We start from the raw sequence: 19,880 nt of genomic DNA, 5'->3' as shown, positions 1-19,880 counted from the left end.
ATAAAAATATACAATTTTATATCATATGTTAGAAACAGTATTTGAAATGTTTTTCACTTTGTGCTTTAACAGGTGATCGTACAGTACAGTACCTCCACCTTTGTACTGAGAAATGTTTTAATTATGAAAGAGGGTGCAGAATGCGGATAAACTAGTTCAACGAGTGTCATTCTAACTTCCTTCTGAAATAAATGTATAACTTCCGATTGAGGTTGAAAGAGTAAAGTAAAACTGTCGGAATAACTCGCAGTAATTTATCAACGCAAAAAGGACATTGGCCATCTCCATGTGAAGCTGTGCGAAGCTGGATTTTCCTAATGCTGAACAACAGTAAATGTCTCAAGGAATGGTCACTTGTATTTATGAATAATATTTTTATTTAAATGTTTCTGACATTTCGAGACACATTTAACCTCGTGGTTTACATTATTCCCTAAGATTATAAAATAACACAACATGTAGATAATGAAAATGATCGTCTCCGCTACGTCTCTACTGTCAATATCAATGGCCTTGATCGACGGGGTAATTACAAAAAGTTTCTATGCAGAAACTCTCACTCTTCTACGTAATTTCTGTTACTGTTCCTCCGCACTAATATGTCATTACTGGATTTTTTGCTGATCGTCTTTAAATTATGAGACGAAAACCATCTAGTTTTAAATGTTCTTAAAAATAATCGCGCACAATGAGGTAAATTTAAGCAAATACTACATTGCATTAATCTGCATGCTCCCAAAAGCATAGACGTAATCGCGTTGTTTTGCTTTTACTTGTGGCTGCTTAATTGGCTTAAGAAATTTACTGAATGAGGAGCTTGCCACGACACCGCAGCCAGACACGCCTGTCTGAGACAGACGGTTAGCAGGCCCAATCCCCGAGCCTCATGTGGTGGCCGTGCCCGGGAGACCAGCCCGATGGAACGCCAATCGGATGCCAGAAAGGGGGCAGGTTCACCTTGTTGACAGGAACACGGCTGAGAGAGACTGCGGGGCGAAGGGGAAGTAAAAGGACGATCAAACTTTCTGTTTCTTAAAAACAGCCGTATGTGAAGTATGGTTTTCAAGGCCGTGCCGGGGCAAAAATGCAATGGAGGTCGATAGTGCTTGGTCTGCTCTTGTTAAGACTGGCCTTAAGCTTTGTCCTTTGGTTAGCGTTTGGGTTGGGACCTAGTTGGGGATTTTATCAAAGCTTTCCTATAAATTTCCACTTTAACGTGCAAAAGATAGACCTTTTCAAAGAGAACGAGAAGGCGAATGCACGGAGTAACACCTGGCTTAATCAGGGACTTGAAAATGGGGCTGAACACGGTGGATCCTGCCCCAGGAATAGTGAATGCGACCGAGGAAACTCTTATCTCAATTTCTTTGAGGACGGTAGGGATGAGTACGCGAGGAAATACAACACATTCCCAGAGACTCTTAAGGCGAAGATGAAGGGTATGGCTAAAGAAATGTTCTACTTTGGATATGAAAATTACATGAAATACGCGTTTCCCAAAGACGAACTAAATCCCATTGACTGCCAAGGAAGAGGACCCGATGTTCTTAACCCGTAAGTTTAGCTACGTCTTTCAATTTACTTAATCTCAGTAATCAATCTTCATTATTTACTGCACCATAGTCCAAACAGTGGTTCCACTCAGTGATGATGCATAAGTAGGTTACCGTTCTCCATGAATACCTGGGAACATATCATTTGCGTATGTTACGGTTGTGTTTCAGTCTGAGTGTTTTCCTTCACAACTGCTTTTAAGCTTCGCCAGTGCAATTTTAAGTTGTTGCTAGAAGAAGTTTCCTTTCAGGTCATCGTGACATAAACGTTCGAGATGGAACAGCCACCTTTTAGATGATAACCAGCTAGGTGGGGAGTTTAGTCGAATATGTGGATCAAAAACCGAAGAGATGGTCCCCGTTGTTTGAGACGATTCAGTTCTTGTTACTACAATTCATAAGAGGACTCAATGCTATTAAGCATGGAAATACAGTAACCGGTACTCTCTTTTGTTGTTACTTTACTGTAGCTACTCAGCTAGGCCTTTATTCAATAGATTTTCCACTATTTAAAGTTTAAACTCTGACAACTTTTGAATGCTTCTAGACCTCTACTACATTTATTATATTAGAATGTGTAGGTTTATTCAGTGTCGAGCCATATCCTGGCCGGTTTACAGTCCGGGCGAGCGATTTGTTCACAAAAAAACGTTACAGATGGACTTTTTTACGTAGTATTCACAAGCACTAAAAACTAAAGTCGACTTGGAAAACCATTGACTGAAGAACCTGTAGATCTTTGACATTCACGCCGTATTTTAGCATTACTACTTGCAATGTGTTCATTTGAATAGAAAATTGGTTTTAAAAAGGGATCTCTTGCTGCCACAGTTGCTATTTCAGGATTCGCAAAAATAACTCTAAAAGGGATATATTGTTTCTGTTGATATCAATCTGGTCTATAACAGGGGAGTTCGATTTAACTTTATATACAGTACATGAAATACTGTTTAATTATTGGTTAAGTTGCTGTCTGAAAATAAGCCCTGTATTGTCAGTGGTGCTCAGTTATTCGTTCTGCACCAGATATTTCCACACTTTTGTTTCCTGAAAGTTTTTTATATTAAGTAACTTATAACGTTTATCTGGTGATATAATGTGTTACTAAAATGCTGTAAGTCTTTAAATGAGCTATGGAGTGTTTCAAGCTTGATTCAAGATATGACATCAATTATTTTGTAGCGCCCTCACCACTGCCACAATTTACTGGTAACATTCTTTAATCCCACAAGTTTTTATAGAGATCTGGTTTTTTTCAGGTCCAACATCAATATCAACGATGTCTTAGGAAACTATTCATTGACGCTCATTGACACGCTTGATACGCTGTTGGTAAGTATTCCACATTTTGCTGACAAAAGCGTAGCTCCATAGATACAGAGATACCATGTCTTGTATGGGGTTTCAGTGAATTATACTCTTACTATATCAGTCAGGTCTATAAACAAATAGGGTACAGAGAACAATACTTGATTTTTCAGTAATGTCATTTACAGATTCAAGAAAATGAATCTTTTACTTTTGAACAGAGCATTCAGACTGGCATAGGTATGGGCAAAGTAAATCTAGTGGATAACGTCATACTCCACAATTAGTGTTTAACTTGAGTTCTGTGTTCAGGTTTGGTCACAATACCTCAGAGCAGTTATTATTCGCTTGGAAAGAGCTCAGCGGAGAGCAACTAAAGTTATTCCTGGTCTCAGGGAGACTGTTGCATACAGACAGGTTAAGAGTCTTAAATCTGTACCTTGTAGAATAGAGGAGATTGAGAGGAGATTTGATATGGTTATACACAGTTCTAAGGGGGTAAACATAGTTCAGCCCACTGTGCTTTTTCACACTCAGCAGTGAAGCAAGGACATGTGGTGACAATTGGAAACTTAAGGGGAATTCACTTAGGACAGAGAATAGGCAACCCTTCCTTACTCAAAGAGGTGTGGGTATCTGGAATGGGTTTCCCAGCCAGATAGAGTAGTTAAGATTCAACCTCAGGGCACCTTAAAGAAACAGCTCTCCAAATTTTTAGAATTACTTGGTTACTAAACTACCAAATTACACCATGGTTTGCAGACCTTTGTTTTTCTAAAGTAAGGGTGCAAGCAGTAAACCAAGAAGTGCCTGCAGCATTGGAAGTAAGTGGCACTTCTTTACACAAGTTGTCTGGAGTTAACTACCCGTACATTGGTTGTTCCTCGGGACCTTGCAAGATCTCTCGAGTAACTGCTGGATGCAATCCTTGGATCAACAAGCTGAGAGTTTTCAGTTGGGCGTACAAACGTCTCTTATTTTTCACCCTCTCTAAAGTTCTTGCCCACTTCCTTTGTCATGGAGTTGATATGAGCGTGAGAACATAAAGTTTATGCATGAGATCAAAGTCTGTTCAGCTCATGAGGTTCATCTGGCAACTAGTAGCTTAATAATTCAAGAACTTCATCAAGGAGCCCGCAGTGTCAGCTTCAACAGCCGGGTTAGGAAGTGTATTTCAGATTTCTATGATGCTTCAGGTGGAACTTCACCTGTATTCCTTCTGGCTTGGCTGCATCCGTTGCTGGTGATATGTAATTTTCTCTAAAAATAAAACATTTGTTCAGTTACCCTAATCTGAATATTGCAGTTTCTTCAGACCCAGAATTAAGTCTGGTTGCTCTCCTTTATAATGTCTTGACATCTGAAATATCGTGCTTGTACCATAGTGCCCAAATCGGAAGAATCTGACCAATGTGTCCTAAATGATGTTGAAGTGTCTCCTGATCTCACTTAAATCTTCTATCACTGTGAGAAAATAATTTATCTATGATGTTGAGCTCAACCCACACAATCCGTGTGTACTTGTTGTGTGACAGCTTGTATATTAGACAACCATAGCATGGATTCTTGAGACTGGAAGCTCTGATTGAATTCACCTTCGGTCATTACTTTTTATTCTTGTTGAAGTTCATGCAGGTTTTGGAAAGTATTGCCAAATTCTATATACTGTATTGCTAATGCAGGTGTGCCTCAGCCTTATCTTTTTAATGCTGTACTTGGCAACCTAACTGCTGTACATATGTACTGTGGTGCTTCCGGTGTTTGTTGCTTTTGTGACTCTGTGGTAGATAATGAGCAAGCAGCTGCAAGTGTGGGCCTGTGGCAGAATACACCTCATCCCATCACTGTTACACTTCTCATGCCATCACTTATCATTGCAACCATGTCTTTACAGAGTGTGCAGTACCCCAGGTCTCCTGTGCTCATCATTCCCTCTTGCTTTCATCCGGACTGCATGTCCTGTCTGTAGTGGGCGTTGCATAACTGCAACATGGTCTTTTAATTGAGTTCTTCTGTTTTGTCTTGGGATTTGCGCTGCAGTTGGAATAAATATCTCCTGTCATAATATGCCTAGATTAACTCTCGGAAATAAACCTTTAGAGTTGAAAGCCACCTGTGTGTTTCAAAGTTAATGACCCCCTCTTAGTTAACTACATCATTCTTAGAACAACGTCTCTTGTTCTTCTGCTTTTGGTTGGTTAGCTCAAGACTTTATGCGAAAGTGCTGGGTTAAAAGTGGGACTTGGTCAACTGTAAATGAACACCTGCTTTAAGTAAAAGCTGTAAGCAGGGATCCTGATGAGCTGTGAGGTGTTGTTTGCACCATGTTCTTTATTTTTGCTTTCATGATAAGTCTCAGATAGTTGGAACACAATACCAATGTGTAGCACTGTCTCAAGAGTGAGTCCTACAGGACTCCCTGCTTTGGTTTACATCCTGATGAATCACTATGATAATAAAAAAATAAAGCAGTTATTTGCAAAATATAACCACAAGTGGTTCCTCAGGTTTGCATGGATTTTCCTGAGTGCCCTGGTTTCCTCTAAACCTAATTGGTGCCTTTGAACTGTCGCTATGTGTGCATGGGTGTCTTTTATTTGTACTGGTGTCCCATCCAGGGTATCATCTTGCCTTGCACTGTATGCTTCCTGGACAGACTTCAGATGACTACAGACCTGGTATTGCTGATATTTGGGGGAAAAAGCAATACCAGGAATAAGCAGGTTTCTTATAATGGATGTGTTTTTATTCCAAACTTGAAATTTGGTATTCTTCAGTGGTATTCTCTGTGCCCTTTGCTTTATACAGCTGTTTCACCTTTCAAATTTTAAATAAAGGTGTAGGAGGATTACATCCAGTGAAAGCTGTCACCTATTAAACTTTTACAGTGTGAACCCCTAACATACTATATATACTGTACAGGAAGTAGTTTAACTCTTTAATGAAAGCAGAAAATCTTGGTTCACAATATACAAATTCAGTTAAATACTGTGCTTCTAAAATGTTTGTAAAATCACTTTGGATATGTAGAATAATTTTATAAATGATTCATTCAGGAACACTTTGGTCCTGTGGAATAATTAGGCTACTTGGGCTTAGTAATTTATTTCTTTAGAGTAGGAATAACCTAGCAAATACACATTTAACAAGGAAATAAATATATTTCTCAGGCCTGCAGTAAAGTAAGAGTTTTGTTTTTACCTAACTTTATGTATGCTTTTCAAAGTTTACAGCCTGTCACTTCTTTCCCAGGTATTGGGGAATGTTTCAGAGTTTCACAGAGCTGTCAAACTTGTGATTGATACGGTCTCCTTTGACAAAGACTCCACTGTTCAGGTGTTTGAGGCTAATATCAGGTGGGTAACATCTTCTATTCATTAATTAGTTCTCAGTCCAATCACATGCATTACCTTGAATGTCTGCCACATGTAATTTAAAAATAAGTTTTTTAAAAAAGTCCCTAATAAACTAAATTGACTGTCAAGTGCTCTTATTGTATTAAGCTTAACTGCTGTTGCTCTGTCTCCACAGCCTGTACATCTGTGAAGATCTATAGTGTCTTATTTCTTCTGCTTTCCCTGTAGAGTATGCACTGTGCAGTCTGATAGAAAAGTACTTATGTCGGGCTGTATTTCATTGTTAATTTTTGTTATGCATGATACCAGTTCAACAGGAACATTCTTTCCCAGAATTCTTTGCTCAAGCACTACTGTACTGCTACTGCTCACTTGTCTTACCTGTTGTTCTTGAGAATTCCACTGATACCTGCTCAACATTGGACCGTTTATTGTATCTGCCTTGCTATGCTTAAGCTTTTAGCTTTTACTGGCATTTGAGTTCACCCCGGTGTCCTGCAGTTTGTTTTGTGCCTTTTTTTAAATGGTAAGAAAGTGGTAGTGCTGATACTCTACCATCTAGCTCAGACTTCACTTCTGCAGACAAAGCTGACATCACCTCATCAACTCTGCAGCCAGTGAGGACCTGCAGATATTTTCTGTCTGTCCAGGCATTTCCGAGCAAATCCCCTGTACACCTAGATTTTCAGTTTCCAATAACTGAACCTTCTAATTATGAAGACTGAATTGTAATTAAGTTGAAAATATACCACATACCTTACATAGCAAACTGAAGAATCTAGTCAGCTCGCCTTCTTGAGCATGCATGGACTTTCAGAAACAGATTGCCACAAGTTTCCCTGTGCAGTCTGCAAAGACCTCTTGGAAGGCATCCACTTCACACTGTAGAAAATCCAGAGACCCTTAAGCTGCTCCACTGATTTAAACCTCCTGGATCTTTCCTTGATCTCCTTGCTGCTGTGCTGTCTGCTCCTTCTGTTCTCACTCGGCCTGTGTGATCATCACACAGTCTGCACCCTGTACATGTGGCCGAAGCCATTATCTTCGCTCTCTGTGTGGATCCCAGAGTTAATTTTTCTATTTCTGTCTGCTCTGGTGTCCTATCAGGACTGAGATCTGCATCTTGGAGAATTCTGTGAATTGACCATAGCTACGGAATATGTCTTTAGTCCCAGCTTTTGGGACCCATTAGCTCTGTGCCAACAGTTTAGCCTCTGTTCTTGACAGAGATTTCTTATCGAAGGCTCAGACAACAGGTATTCATTCATCTCTTTTGTTTTTCAATCTGGTGCCACACTGGGGCCCCAGCATCCATATTTATTCGACAGCTACCAGTGACGTTTGCTCCAAAAACATACTCCTGTGTGTTTGTGCCCTTTTAGCTTTCTCCTTCTCACTAGTGCAGTTCTGTTTTTTTCTTATTTAAAACATGCATGTCTTTGAAGCCTTGTTTTGGTTACTGTCGGTGACAACATTTTCACGCAACATAAAATTTGCAATCTACTTTAAATGCATTCAAATGGTTAAACGTACACATGGGAAAACCACCAATGCAAATTATTCCGTTAGTACTCCTGTCACACCAAAGTTAACTGTCTTTGGTTCTTCACAAGGCAGTAAAATATAAAATTGGTGGATTTTGCACTCCAGCTGTTAGTTTTTTTTTATATCTGCATGATCGTATTTTTGATTGTGGTCATGGCTGCTCACTGCAATGCATTATTTTTTATATTACTTTTTTTCAGTGCATGAATTGTTTTGATTGCTAGTCACATTAGGTGAAAGCATCTGTTAAGTTATGGGTTCACTGTTTCTCTAAACTGTCTCCACAGGATTCTAGGCAGCTTGATTTCGGCGCATATCCTGCTGACTGACTCCAAGCAGCCATTTGGCAATATTGGCCTGGTGGATTATGACAATGAGCTTCTGCATCTGGCTCGGGATTTAGCCGTCAGGCTCCTTCCTGCTTTTGAGAACACCAGCACAGGGATTCCTTATCCTCGTGTAAGTGGTGACTTCCAACTATTAGACACGCTATCTCGGGAATATTTAAAGAGAAGAGCTGGTACTGTAACTTGGTTTTCAATCTCTGCTGTCTCCATTGAAATTTGCCAGTCAGCATAATTGCTCTTTGGATTTCAGGCTTTTGAAATCACCATAGACATGGTCATAATGGATACAAACTATTCCAGTGTAAAAGAAAGATTAAATTGGTGTATATTAAGCAAGTGCTGTCAAAATGGCAAAGACAGTTTATTCAGCTTACGTGGACTGCACCCCTTTCAAGTCCAGTTTTAAAAGCAAGTATTCTTTTGTACATATTAAATTTATATTAAGCATATTTCTTTATTTTAAAATAAGTATTTTTTTTTGTTCATTGGATGTTTGACATCAAAAACGGTCTCTCTTGTCAAAGGTGAACTTGAAGAATGGTGTTCCTCCCAACAGCATCAATGAAACGTGCACAGCTGGTGCTGGCTCCTTACTGGTGGAGTTTGGGATTCTTAGCCGCCTTCTGGGAGACTCAACATTTGAGTGGGTGGCACGAAGGGCTGTTAAAGCCCTTTGGAACTTCAGGAGCAATGAGACAGGCCTATTGGGTAAGTCTGCTTGAGATCTCTCTACAAAATGCAGTTCCTTTTGACAGTTCAGCAGATCAAGCAGTCCACCATTTCGTTTAGAGCTTAGAAGAGTAAACCAGGTTGTCGTGCCCTGGACGATTAATGCGATCTTTTGTTGTTCTTTCCTTTTTCAACTTAGGCAACGTGATCAACATCCAGACGGGTCAGTGGGTTGGCAAGCAAAGTGGACTGGGCGCCGGGATGGACTCCTTCTATGAGTATCTGCTCAAATCTTATATTCTGTTTGGAGAAAAAGAGGACTACAAGATGTTTCATGCTGCTTATGAGAGCATTCAGAGCCATATGAGAAGAGGGTCAGTATGAAATGTCGACTCCTCGGTTTGTAAAGGGGAACTCTCAGACCGGTAATTAAATCTCAGTAACAAAATAAATTAATTGATATTATAGAAAAATTTAATACATTTCGAATTAAACACAAAATCGTGAACTGTGTGAAAGTACTGTAAGTCGCCATGTTGTTGCAAACTCGCATCCGAGTTCCCACGAATTGCGACGTGAGCCACAGGGGCCGCATAACACTGTAATGATTAATGTAATGCGATGTATGAGCGAAGAAGTACAGGATGTGCAGCAGACATTTCGCGGCATAAATGTTACAATGTGATCTGCATGCAGAATTAACGAGTAGTATTTGTTGGCAAAACCGTCAAAATTGAAACCCATATTTCTATTGGATTAAAAGAAATCTATTCTCAAGCCTGTTTACAATGTCATAAGGCCACAACACGTCACTGGAAGTCTTGCTGCCTTGTTCTGAATCACGCAATATGGCGCTACGCACACCTTAAAACTGTCTATTTTGTGATGTAGATTGGAGATTTTGCTAGTTACTGTGTACATTTTACTTTTATTGTGGTTTGAAATGAACCATCAATGCAGATTCTTTCTAACTCTGAAATATAAAAATAGCATTGCAGTTCTTCCTGTGCAGATACTTCTGTAACCTAAGCAGTTGATAAATCAGTGGAAGATGTTTACTACTGCAAGTTTCTGGTGCAGAATTTAGCAATACATCATACTTGTGTCTAGGGCCATACATTTTCAGGCCTTCCTTTATTTTACAAAGTACAGAGTAATTTGGTAGGCCAGCCTCAAAACAAGGGTATAGCTTTGCATATACAACATGGTATAACCTGTGCAGGAAAGTGTTTAAGAGCATATTGTGGACAGAGAAATTGTTTGAAGAGTAACAGATGTTGTCAGGTAAGATTTGTGGAGCTGAAATTGCGCTGGACTTAAAAATAATGTTCAAGGACTAGTGGCGGGTGGATATCTGGAGTTGTAAATAAGCTGTCTCTGTTCTACGATATCTTTGCTTAATATGTTAACTACTCCCTTGGAGTGGTATCACTCCTCAGGAAAGGCTTCCTCTTCTGCGCTTGTTTCTGTGTAATTGTTTGACTAGATAAATGGGAAAGTCCCAGCTGGTACTCTGAATTGCCTACAGCTTTTGTAGCTGAGCAGTTCCTGTATGCATACATAATAAACTCACTGCACCTTTCTCACAAACAAACCTGACTGAGAGTGTAGATTGTCTACACCTGTTAATTTTCTCTTAAAAGAATATTACTAATCCAATCTGCTTTCGTGGATTGAAGTTGTTGTTAAAATTCATTCGTTAAGTAGCAGAAACACTTATTTCAGCACCTTCTAAATTGGAAAACAGTACTTAGACTTATTTACATTAGACTTTCTTGGTACATTAGGAAGTAGGTGCATGTGCAAAATGCATTTCTCCAAACTTCCTTAAGAGAAATTAAACTTGGTATTACTTCAGTTCTGATCAGTATGGCAATGTGACACTGTGCTCGGCTGCTTCACAGTTATGGGTTCTCTGGTGAAATCAAACCTTGGTACACATTTGCTTCAAGAGGTTTTTACAAACCATAATTTCCAAAATACTAGACAGCACCATAATCTAATCTGGAGTGTCTTGCATTATTAGTTATGTATTTTACAACTAACATCTCTCTTTGCTGTGCAGTTAGCAGATATTAAATCTTCACTAGATGCCAATTTAAAGAAGCTTACCCTCTGAGTAGGGGAGGTTTGTTTAGCGTTATTAATCATAATTATTTGAAACATTTTCACTGTTTCAAGTGAAATGTAGTCTTTTCAGTATATACGGTCACTATGTCATGGTGAAGTGGCTCGTCAACACTCCATTTGCAGTTTTGTGTGTGAAGAAACCTACCTGCTATTTTTATTTGTAAACTGTAGTTCCTTCATTCTGAATCATGCTAGATCCTGCCTGGAGAGGGAAATCAGTTTGAACTAAAGCAGAACTGAAACAGTGTCAGAGCACTGATCATTTAGTGCTACAGAAGACATTCAAGATGGAAGCCTGGAGCCATGTTCAGATCCTGCTAGTATAACTAGTCCAACAGTTGTCATGTCAAATTGTGTTATTCAGAGTTGCATTATTTATATATTTAATTTAGAACATTTATGAAAGGGTTTAACATACAGATATCTGTGTGGTGCTACTCTTCTGCCAGTGCAGTTTTATTATAGATTGATGGACACTAACTTTATAGTTTTCACAATATTGAGTCATATCTTCAAAGTCCCTTACTTTAACAGAGGCAGGGATAAACATTTAGAACCCTGAGTAAAACCACACTCGGTATAATTGTTTTATGCAGCTGGAATAATTAAAGGCATTTGTGATGAACATTTTTTAGTTTAAGAACCAAGAATACGCTTATATTCCATGCCAGAACTGCTTTTTTGTTTTGAAACAAGTTGCATGGCTCTGTAAATGCAAGCACCATGCATCTTATGTGTTTATGATCACAAAACCACATGAAGCCCCATCCATACAGGCTTTTAAATGTGGGCTCTAGGCTCTAAATTGTTTTCTGATAAAACTGCCTGGAACACATGGTTTCAAAGTGAGAGACAGGCTCCTCTGCCCAGCTCATCCATCGAGCATCTTTTGACATGCTATGCAGCAACGTACAGGAGGTTCGTCTTGGACTGGAAGAGGCGTCATTATGACCCGGCAGATGCCTGGGAAAGTTCAAAGGTCACTGTTTCACCGGAACCGAAGAAAGTCATGGCCCACAAACCCAAAGAGTACCCTGGTGGTACTGAGCTATTTGTGTAGTTCTGCTTGGGGTCACAGATAGCTGGTGACATGATCCGGGTTTGAAGTTGTGATGCAAGATTTAGTCTTTCAGACGATGCCTATTAAAATCCGTAATTTGTTTCGCTTTGTGTGTCCATTCCCCGTGTTTGTAGGCGGGAGTCCTGCAATGAAGGGGAGGGCGATCCCCCACTTTATGTCAACGTGAACATGTTCAACGGACAGATCATGAACACCTGGATAGACTCCCTTCAGGCTTTTTTCCCTGGTCTTCAGGTATAAAATGTGACTTTTTGTCTACTTCTGTCTATTTGTATAATAAAGTTGCTTTATTATATTAGTGCAAGTTACCCAAAATGGCTGCATTCACTGTAAGCTTTAGTTTCCTCTGATCTTGGTGCAGCCTAGGAGGAGACTGCTCTTGGGGTGAAACGGTATGTCCCTGTACATCGTGAGGCATGATCGGCAGCCAGTCTTCCGTAGGGTGGCTCCAGACATCACATTCAAAGAATTTGTTGAGAAAACAGTTAAGGTTAATGCATTTGGGGTTTGATAAAGTTGAAGTCTGATGATTTTTGCAGTTAAAGGCTTGCTTTCCATACTTTAGGCACAGCATTCTAATTATGATCATGGTCTTGAAGGTGACACTGTTTTTAAATTAATTTTCAGGTGTTAAATGGAGATATAGAAAATGCAATCTGCTTGCACGCCTTTTATTATGCCATATGGAAGAGATTCGGTGCTCTACCAGAGAGGTACAACTGGCAGCTACAGGCACCAGATGTCCTTTTCTACCCACTAAGACCTGAGCTAGTGGAGTCCACCTACCTTTTATATCAGGTACTGTGCTCTTTAAATTGCTAGCACTCTTAAAAATGGGTAATTCTCATACCGAAGAGTTAAATATTTATAAAATGAATACATTAAAAAATTAATCAGCAATTATTATTGATGAACAACTATGATATACCTGAATCCAGTAATTCAAAGCTCACCTGTTGTGTGTCAGAAATTGTCAAAGCTGCATAATGGAATTATATTTTTTGTGAAGACGTACAATGTGAAAATGTATTCCAAGATGATTGTCCATAGTCTAGACTAGTTGGGGGGAAAAAAATTTTGTTGGAAATGGATAGAACTACTTTTAAATGGTGTATTCCTTATTGCACAGGCTACCAAGAATCCCTTTTATTTGCATGTTGGAATGGATATCCTTCAAAGCCTTGAAAAAAATACCAAAGTCAGGTAAGTGGTTCAAAGGAAAAGCAAATGAATGTATAGAAGAATTTCATTGAGAAACCTTACATTTCATCTAAAGCCTTATTCCTGTACATAGTGCAGCATGGATGCGGAACATGGAGGTGTGGTAAAAAGTCCTGTTTTCATTCCCACATGTGCTAAGAAGGCTTCATCACTGAGACATGTTTTTTTACTGCTTTCTCCATTTCAGAGCGGAATTTATTTCTGCTAGTTGCTTTCCAGCTTGCACACTGACACGGCTCCCCTACAACTTTCTATAGAGACGCAAAATACTTTTTATCCATCTGCCATTGTCTTTGGGTTTGTATAGTGTCAGAAATATCAAAAAGCCTGAAGTGTTTGCATCTTTTTCCACAGATGTGGGTATGCCACTCTTCATCATGTGGTAGACAAGTCCAAAGAAGACAGAATGGAGAGCTTTTTCCTCAGTGAAACTTGTAAATATTTGTATCTGGTATGTGTTACATTTCCTGATCTATGAGGGTTTTAATATGAATATGTTGGGGATGTTCCAGAAAAACATCAATTATTTTAGAAATTTTGTATTCATTGCTGATGGTAATGTGTCCTTGTTTACATCTGTTTCAATGTTTATATTTTATATAGTTTGTTTTTAGTATTTTGTTTCCTTGTTTTATGCCCAGAGTAATTAAGACCCCAGTACTTTACAATATAATTAACTCCATTTTGTAGTATAAAGAATAAAAAAGCAAAGATGTTTGTAAGCTCTGTATAGTTCTCCTCAGCTCACTCATGCTTTTGTTTTAAGATCCTTAATCTGGTAAAGTGACATTTTATTGCCACAAATACAGTGCAGGGAATGTGTGCTTGTAATAATGTAAGAGAAAACTGAGTTCGTTTTATTTAATTTCCAGCTGTTTGATGAAGATAACCCTTTGCACAAGTCTGAGAATAAGTACATCTTCACCACTGAGGGCCACGTTGTACCGATAGACGAGCGCTTCCGAGAGAAAGCTTGGCGGGATCTCTTCCCTGGGGACGAAACCCTGCACGCAGACAGGGAAAAGCCAAATATGCCTCCAGCCAACACCAGCAATGTAAGATTTTCACCCTAATGGGCCTTAGGGGCATCTTGGAGCTTTGTTAGTGTCTGCTTGCTTTCAGTAAAGAATCCATCCATCCATTTTTGAACTGCTTCATCCAGTTCGGGGTCACTGGGGAGCGGGAGCCTAATGGGCGCAAGCAAGGTACACCCTGGGTGGGACACCAGGTTATTGCAGGATGCGCACAGACACAGACGCATACATACTCACACCAGGGTCATTTTTCTCAGAAGCCAATTTACCTGCCAGTATATTTTTTTTCGACCGTGGGAGGAAACTGGAGAACCTGGAAGCAAACTAGTGCACACAAGGAGAACATACAAACTCCACACAGATAGCAGGTCTAGAATTGAACCCAGAGCCCTCGTGCTGTGAGACAGCAATGCTAACCACTGTGCTACCGTGCCACCCTAGTGAAATTTTTCCGTTTTATTCTTCCTAGCCCAGTACTCGCTGGTTTCACTGACTCTGCTTAGTTATTAATGTTGAACTAGGTAAGCATGTTTACGGTTTGCTAATCGTGACTTGCAGAATTCCTACTTCATTACGTACTTTCTTACAGTCTATAATTGTACAAAGCGTTTGGCAGATGTTAATGAACTGTGTGCTTTTCATTATTGTATTAGTCATGTGGTAAAAATCTGACTGCAGACTACTTTCTATTGTCAGTTCAGACTTGTATAATGTCTGTGGTCTTGATATATATAATGAAGTGGTTTCTGACTATAAATACGCAAGGGATAGTGTCAGTTGGGTATATGTTTTGTCCTGTGTGATGTACGGGTTTAGAGACATGCGTGCTCTTATTTAAACTTTTTAAATAACCTCCCACTTCAAATTGATTTATCTGTCCTTTATCAGAGAATCGCACTTCTGTAAAATGGCTAATGTAACTAGATGGGGAGAAGCCGAAAGGACTGATCAGCTCCTCTGACCTTTTCACTTATTAGTCTATTCCTCTTTTCACACATTTCTCGCTCTGCAGTGATGTATAGTGTAGGAGATTCAGTACTTATTGGAGGAGAGGCGCTTCCTGCACTGACATCACTGTGAGCTTACATTCACCCAGGTAGTTACGGAAGGTCATTGTTTCACTGAAGATAGGAGAGCCCTGGTTAGATAATCCCAACCCTATCCCAGCTGGTATTGATTCGGTTATGCAGTACCACTGAGGCAATTCCAGTGTCATTCAGCTGGTAGCATGACTCAAGCTAGCCTTTTCCAGCCAAGCCCCTCAAGAGCACAAATGGTAGAACAATGTAAATTGATGGAAAGGGACATCTGTAGTTCTGTAGAACAACACTGTGATCCTCGCTAGAGAAATATTTCCAGTAGTTTAGGTTTTTCTTTTCTTTATACTTGTAAATTTCAACTATTGTTGTATGGCCCTTTTTGCATCTGAAATCTTAAATCACAATGCAAAGATTAATTGAGACAACCACATCTGTTTTTGTACCCTCTATATAAGATATTACATAGTGGGGGTGGGGGTGACAAGTATTACTGTACAGGATGTATTGGTGAGGATGAAAACATTTCCTTGCCTCCAATTCTTTATGCAGTTTGTTTCATTTAGTAGCAGGCTAAGGAAATTGATTTTCTTCAGCTATAGCTGTTTGTTGAGGTAGTTGCCTAAGAAGATGTAAATTTAATATGCAGGAATACTAAAGCTTCTCTTTTTTTTTGTGTGCTTTCAGTGCAACAGGATTCCAGACGAAAGGCGATACGCGTTGCCCTTGAAGAGTGTTTACATGAGACAGATTGATCAAATGGTGGGGCTGCTGTGAGGAAGATCTGGGATGGAGAGGAGTTACTCTGTGTGGGAACATTGCTGTGCTGCAGAAAGACGTGTGTGTGGGAGGGGAAAGAGCTCTGTACAAACATGGTGTTGAGGGAGTGAATGGGTTGAGCTTTTCTGAACCTCCGATATGCTCGATTTCAGGTATTTGTGCTTATTAAAGGTATTCAGTAAAATGGGTTTTCAATCTTATTTGTTTTTCCTGAGAAGTGGAAGGTGTTCTGAAATTCTGCCTAATCACAGAGGATTGCACAGGATATGGATTTCTGTCATTTTTAATTAATAGTTTTCAATATGTTTTTTTTTTTAATTAATGCAAACATTTAACTTATTGGATGATAAGTTGGTTCCATATTCTGGGCTCTGCCTTGTCAGGTGTTTTTGTATTTTTTTCCAGGAATTTACAGATGTGCTTCTGTACCACGTTCACAGATCATAACATTTCCCAATTCTCCTTCTATTTGATTAAAGTTCAGGTTAGAGGAAAAATCTGAAAAGGCACATTTGCTAACGACCGCAATGCAAAGTTACTGATTTAAATTCACGTGCATCATACATTACATGTGCATTACCAATTAAAGTACAGATATATTTTTTATTAAAGAAAAGACCAGTTTTATAATAAGATATGGACACTATTTTAAGCCATTTAATAAGTATCACTTTTTAAGTTATTTTATAATGTATAGTGTACATATAGTATACACACTATATGCAATACTATAATATCTTATTGAAACAGTCTTAACCTTTAGTCTTTTATGAACAATTTATCCATAACTACCCCTTGTAGGACTTGTCTTCCGTTTTTTTCTGAAGTGTTAAGACTTTTTCCTATATTGTTACTGAACTAGTTGTATTTGAAGTTATTTCTGTAAATGTTATCCTGAGATGCTATGTTTTCCCAATCAGTCCAGGAATACAATGTTTACACTACAGTGAGGGCCTGTGCTTTGAAAAATGTGGTTAATTCAAAGGCTAATGCAGTATGAGCTAATTGCATTGCTGTAGTAATTCTTCATTGCAGAAAAGATGGGCTAAGATAAGGGTTTAAGGAGCTGCTGCTAAAAGACCAGATCTGTGAAAAACTCGAACTTCATACAGGCTGTAATCTTTAGTGGTATAGTCTGAGCAACGATCATAAACTACTGCTGTTCAGAGTGCTACCAATGTCCAAAGTGTTAAGCCGCTTGGATTGTAGTAATAATGAATCTGTTTTCAAACAGTGATGCAGAACTTTGCCCTTTCAGGTAAACTGACAAGTGCTTCATGAAAGTGGTCTAAATCCTAAGAAGATTAATGCAATAAATTCACTAAGTGCTACCCGGTTTATAAGTTTCTTTTTGTTGCTATTGCATAAAACATTCCGTGTGAAAAACCACAGAAATCATATATGACAGAGGGTGAAATGATTGTACTAGAATGAAATGACTAAGATTTTGATTAATAATGTTTTGACTGTATTATTAGAGTAAAGATGTATTTCTTGAAGAACCTTGACTGAGCTTTCCCATAGACATTGTTTTCCTATTTTTAAGAATCTAAATTCCGTCTCCCTCAAAATGTTTCACATGCACGATCTTTCAATGTAGTTGGGCAGACAGAATTTAAAAATCAAATCGGGTCAGCAATTTTTTTATTTTGTTGCATTAACCTTTATCTCTTACAATCTGTTGCATGGTGACTCATTGTGCCATTGGTAGTGGGTGGATAGTAATAAAGTCTTTAAAAGCCTTATTTTAATCAAATGAATTTCTTAGACAGGTTAAATGATAATCCACATTCTTTTGCCCAGATTTAAAGTAGAAAGTTCGTCTGAACATGAATTCAGGATACATAATCTGTTTTATCCATTTACATGTTTTGCTTATCATGTGACTGTTTTTTTTAACTGAGATCACAGGTGTGTCCTTCTGTGTAAATGCCATTAAAAAACAATATCCTGTGCATTTTTGTCAAGTATGTCAACAAATTTATTTCAAGCAAAATTTGTAGAAATGTCTGTGGTGTACTACAGAGAAGGTGATAAGTAAAACAAGCTTTCCTTACAAAATGTAATTTTCCCAATTAGGTTATTCACTTTTTAATTGTAACTTCCTTAAGATATGTTTTTTTTCACCTCTGCAAATTTTGGTTTTTAATTATTAACTGATGTTCTTTTGTTGTAAAGCTTTTCTGACATTCAAATGTACACTGAATGAGGTCTTCCAAAGTCAGTAGTTCAATTCTTAAAATTAGAATCTCTTCTGTTTTGTCACAGATGCTGCTTTTGTTGTTGTTGGGTTTTTTTTATGGTGTTTTCATGTTCTCATCATGCCCATGTTGAATTGTTTCTGGATTGGCCCTGTGTGTGCATTTGTTCTGCAGTGAGCTGGTGTCCTGTCCGAGGTATAGTTCCATCTTGCACCCAGTACTTCTGCGATAGGTTCCAGTTGCTGCGACCAGTTCCAGGGATAAGCATCTTTCTGATTAATTTTTAATAAGGTGCATAATAAACCTTTCATTATTCCTTTATTAACTCTTGATAGATAAAGAATACATAGTATATGAACTGTTAATAGATTAGTTATAAAATGTCTAAACAGCACTCGGCAAAAGTGAGTGTATGCAAAAGAAACCTGATAAACTTTTTTTTACTTCATCGTAAGTGGCAGCAAGATATTAGTTATTAGACGGCAAGGATTTTCAATGTCTTCCTCAGAGAATGCATTGTGTATATATATATTATATAAACACATATATAAATAGTACTCAGTAATTAAGAACTTCATAACTAACTTATTAACTCAGTTAATATACTAGGTATACATTATTTACTGAGGGTTAAAGGAATAAGGGTTTGTTGTTGAACCTTGTTATTATACACCTTATTAAAAAAAAAAAGCTGGGAACCCTCAAGGGTTTTTGCTCTAGATCTGAATTTTGCTCTTACTTAGCAGAAAGTTGTGTTGATTATAAGATGTCCCTTTCACAGCCTTGGTTTGTTTGTTATTCTTATTTAATGTGTGTGACCAATGGAGTTCAAGCATGCTTTTGGCACTGTCATAGTCTTCCTTTATCCCAACAACATTGGTGCCTAGGGACACTAGTAGGGCTATTATTTGAAGGAGACAAAAGCCTGTAACTCAGGGAATTTTTCTTTGTATTTTTTAAGTTTTCCAGTTTATGCCCACTTTTAGAGCATAATATTTGTAAAGATCTTCCAGTTTTTTCTGAAGTGTGGGAATGAACATTTTGGGCTTTGTTTATATATAAAAAAAATTGCAACCGATTTTTCTCTTTCACAAGTATATCCAGGTAATGAAGCAATTCTTGGCATTCTCAGCATGTTAATTAAGTAGTTGTTCCATTTTTTTGCAGTCTGGTTGCTACTTTGACTATATGGGGTTGTAGTTTGCACGTGGGGTTAGGGTTCAAGACATAACTGGTAAATTGTTGGATTATATCCTGAGTGACACTGATATTGTACTCTGGGTTTAGGCATTTCACTTAGATGGCTTCAGTAAAATGCCTAGCTGTATATATGGGTACGGATGTCAGTTGCTTTGGATAAAGGCATCAGCCCAACACATTTTTACAAAATATTGGGCTATATGTTGGATACACTTTCACCAGCCTCTAAAAGCAGGCACCCTATGTAGTTTTGTTTGAATTAAAATGAATAACAAGCATCTTATAAAAACAAACTAACTTTATATAACATTGTTTCAGCACGTGTGCTAATGTCTTGTAAACATTTGGTGTTTCTGATTTGCTTTCAGCAATGGATTAACATGTAACTGTTACTCTGTCAGTGAGTTAATAGTGGCAA

General features: G+C 38.4%; 1 protein-coding gene across 2 annotated transcripts; it reads left to right on the top strand.

Moving 5' to 3' along the window:
• Positions 1-980: 980 nt before the first annotated feature.
• Positions 981-18,122, top strand: edem1 (ER degradation enhancer, mannosidase alpha-like 1). 2 transcript variants are annotated; one of them, XM_088917614.1, is made up of 12 exons: positions 981-1,554; positions 2,813-2,885; positions 6,114-6,217; positions 8,050-8,221; positions 8,634-8,817; positions 8,978-9,152; positions 12,103-12,223; positions 12,617-12,787; positions 13,119-13,192; positions 13,565-13,661; positions 14,083-14,265; positions 15,969-18,122. In XM_088917614.1, exons 1-12 carry the CDS (start codon positions 1,085-1,087, stop codon positions 16,056-16,058), a joined length of 1,914 nt encoding a protein of 637 aa, XP_088773740.1. In that variant the 5' UTR covers positions 981-1,084; the 3' UTR covers positions 16,059-18,122. The 2 variants fall into 2 exon arrangements, with proteins under 2 accessions (XP_088773740.1, XP_088773741.1); XM_088917615.1 differs by lacking the exon at positions 15,969-18,122 and adding an exon at positions 14,714-14,765.
• The last annotated feature ends 1,758 nt before the right edge of the window (positions 18,123-19,880 follow it).

The sequence above is a fragment of the Atractosteus spatula genome, chromosome 5, assembly GCF_055471065.1.
Source record: "Atractosteus spatula isolate fAtrSpa1 chromosome 5, fAtrSpa1.hap1, whole genome shotgun sequence".
NCBI classification, from domain to species: Eukaryota; Metazoa; Chordata; class Actinopteri; order Semionotiformes; family Lepisosteidae; genus Atractosteus; species Atractosteus spatula.
The sequence above is the reverse complement of the archived record's forward strand: the minus strand, read 5'-3'. Positions and strand labels throughout refer to the sequence as shown.

Coding starts and splice junctions, on each gene's coding strand:
- edem1 (XM_088917614.1), top strand. CDS start 1,085: ATGCAATGGAGGTCGATAGTGCTTGGTCTGCTCTTGTTAAGACTGGCC. Junction 2,886..6,113: donor ACACGCTTGATACGCTGTTG/GTAAGTATTCCA, acceptor CTTCTTTCCCAG/GTATTGGGGAATGTTTCAGA. Junction 13,662..14,082: donor CTTGTAAATATTTGTATCTG/GTATGTGTTACA, acceptor TTTAATTTCCAG/CTGTTTGATGAAGATAACCC.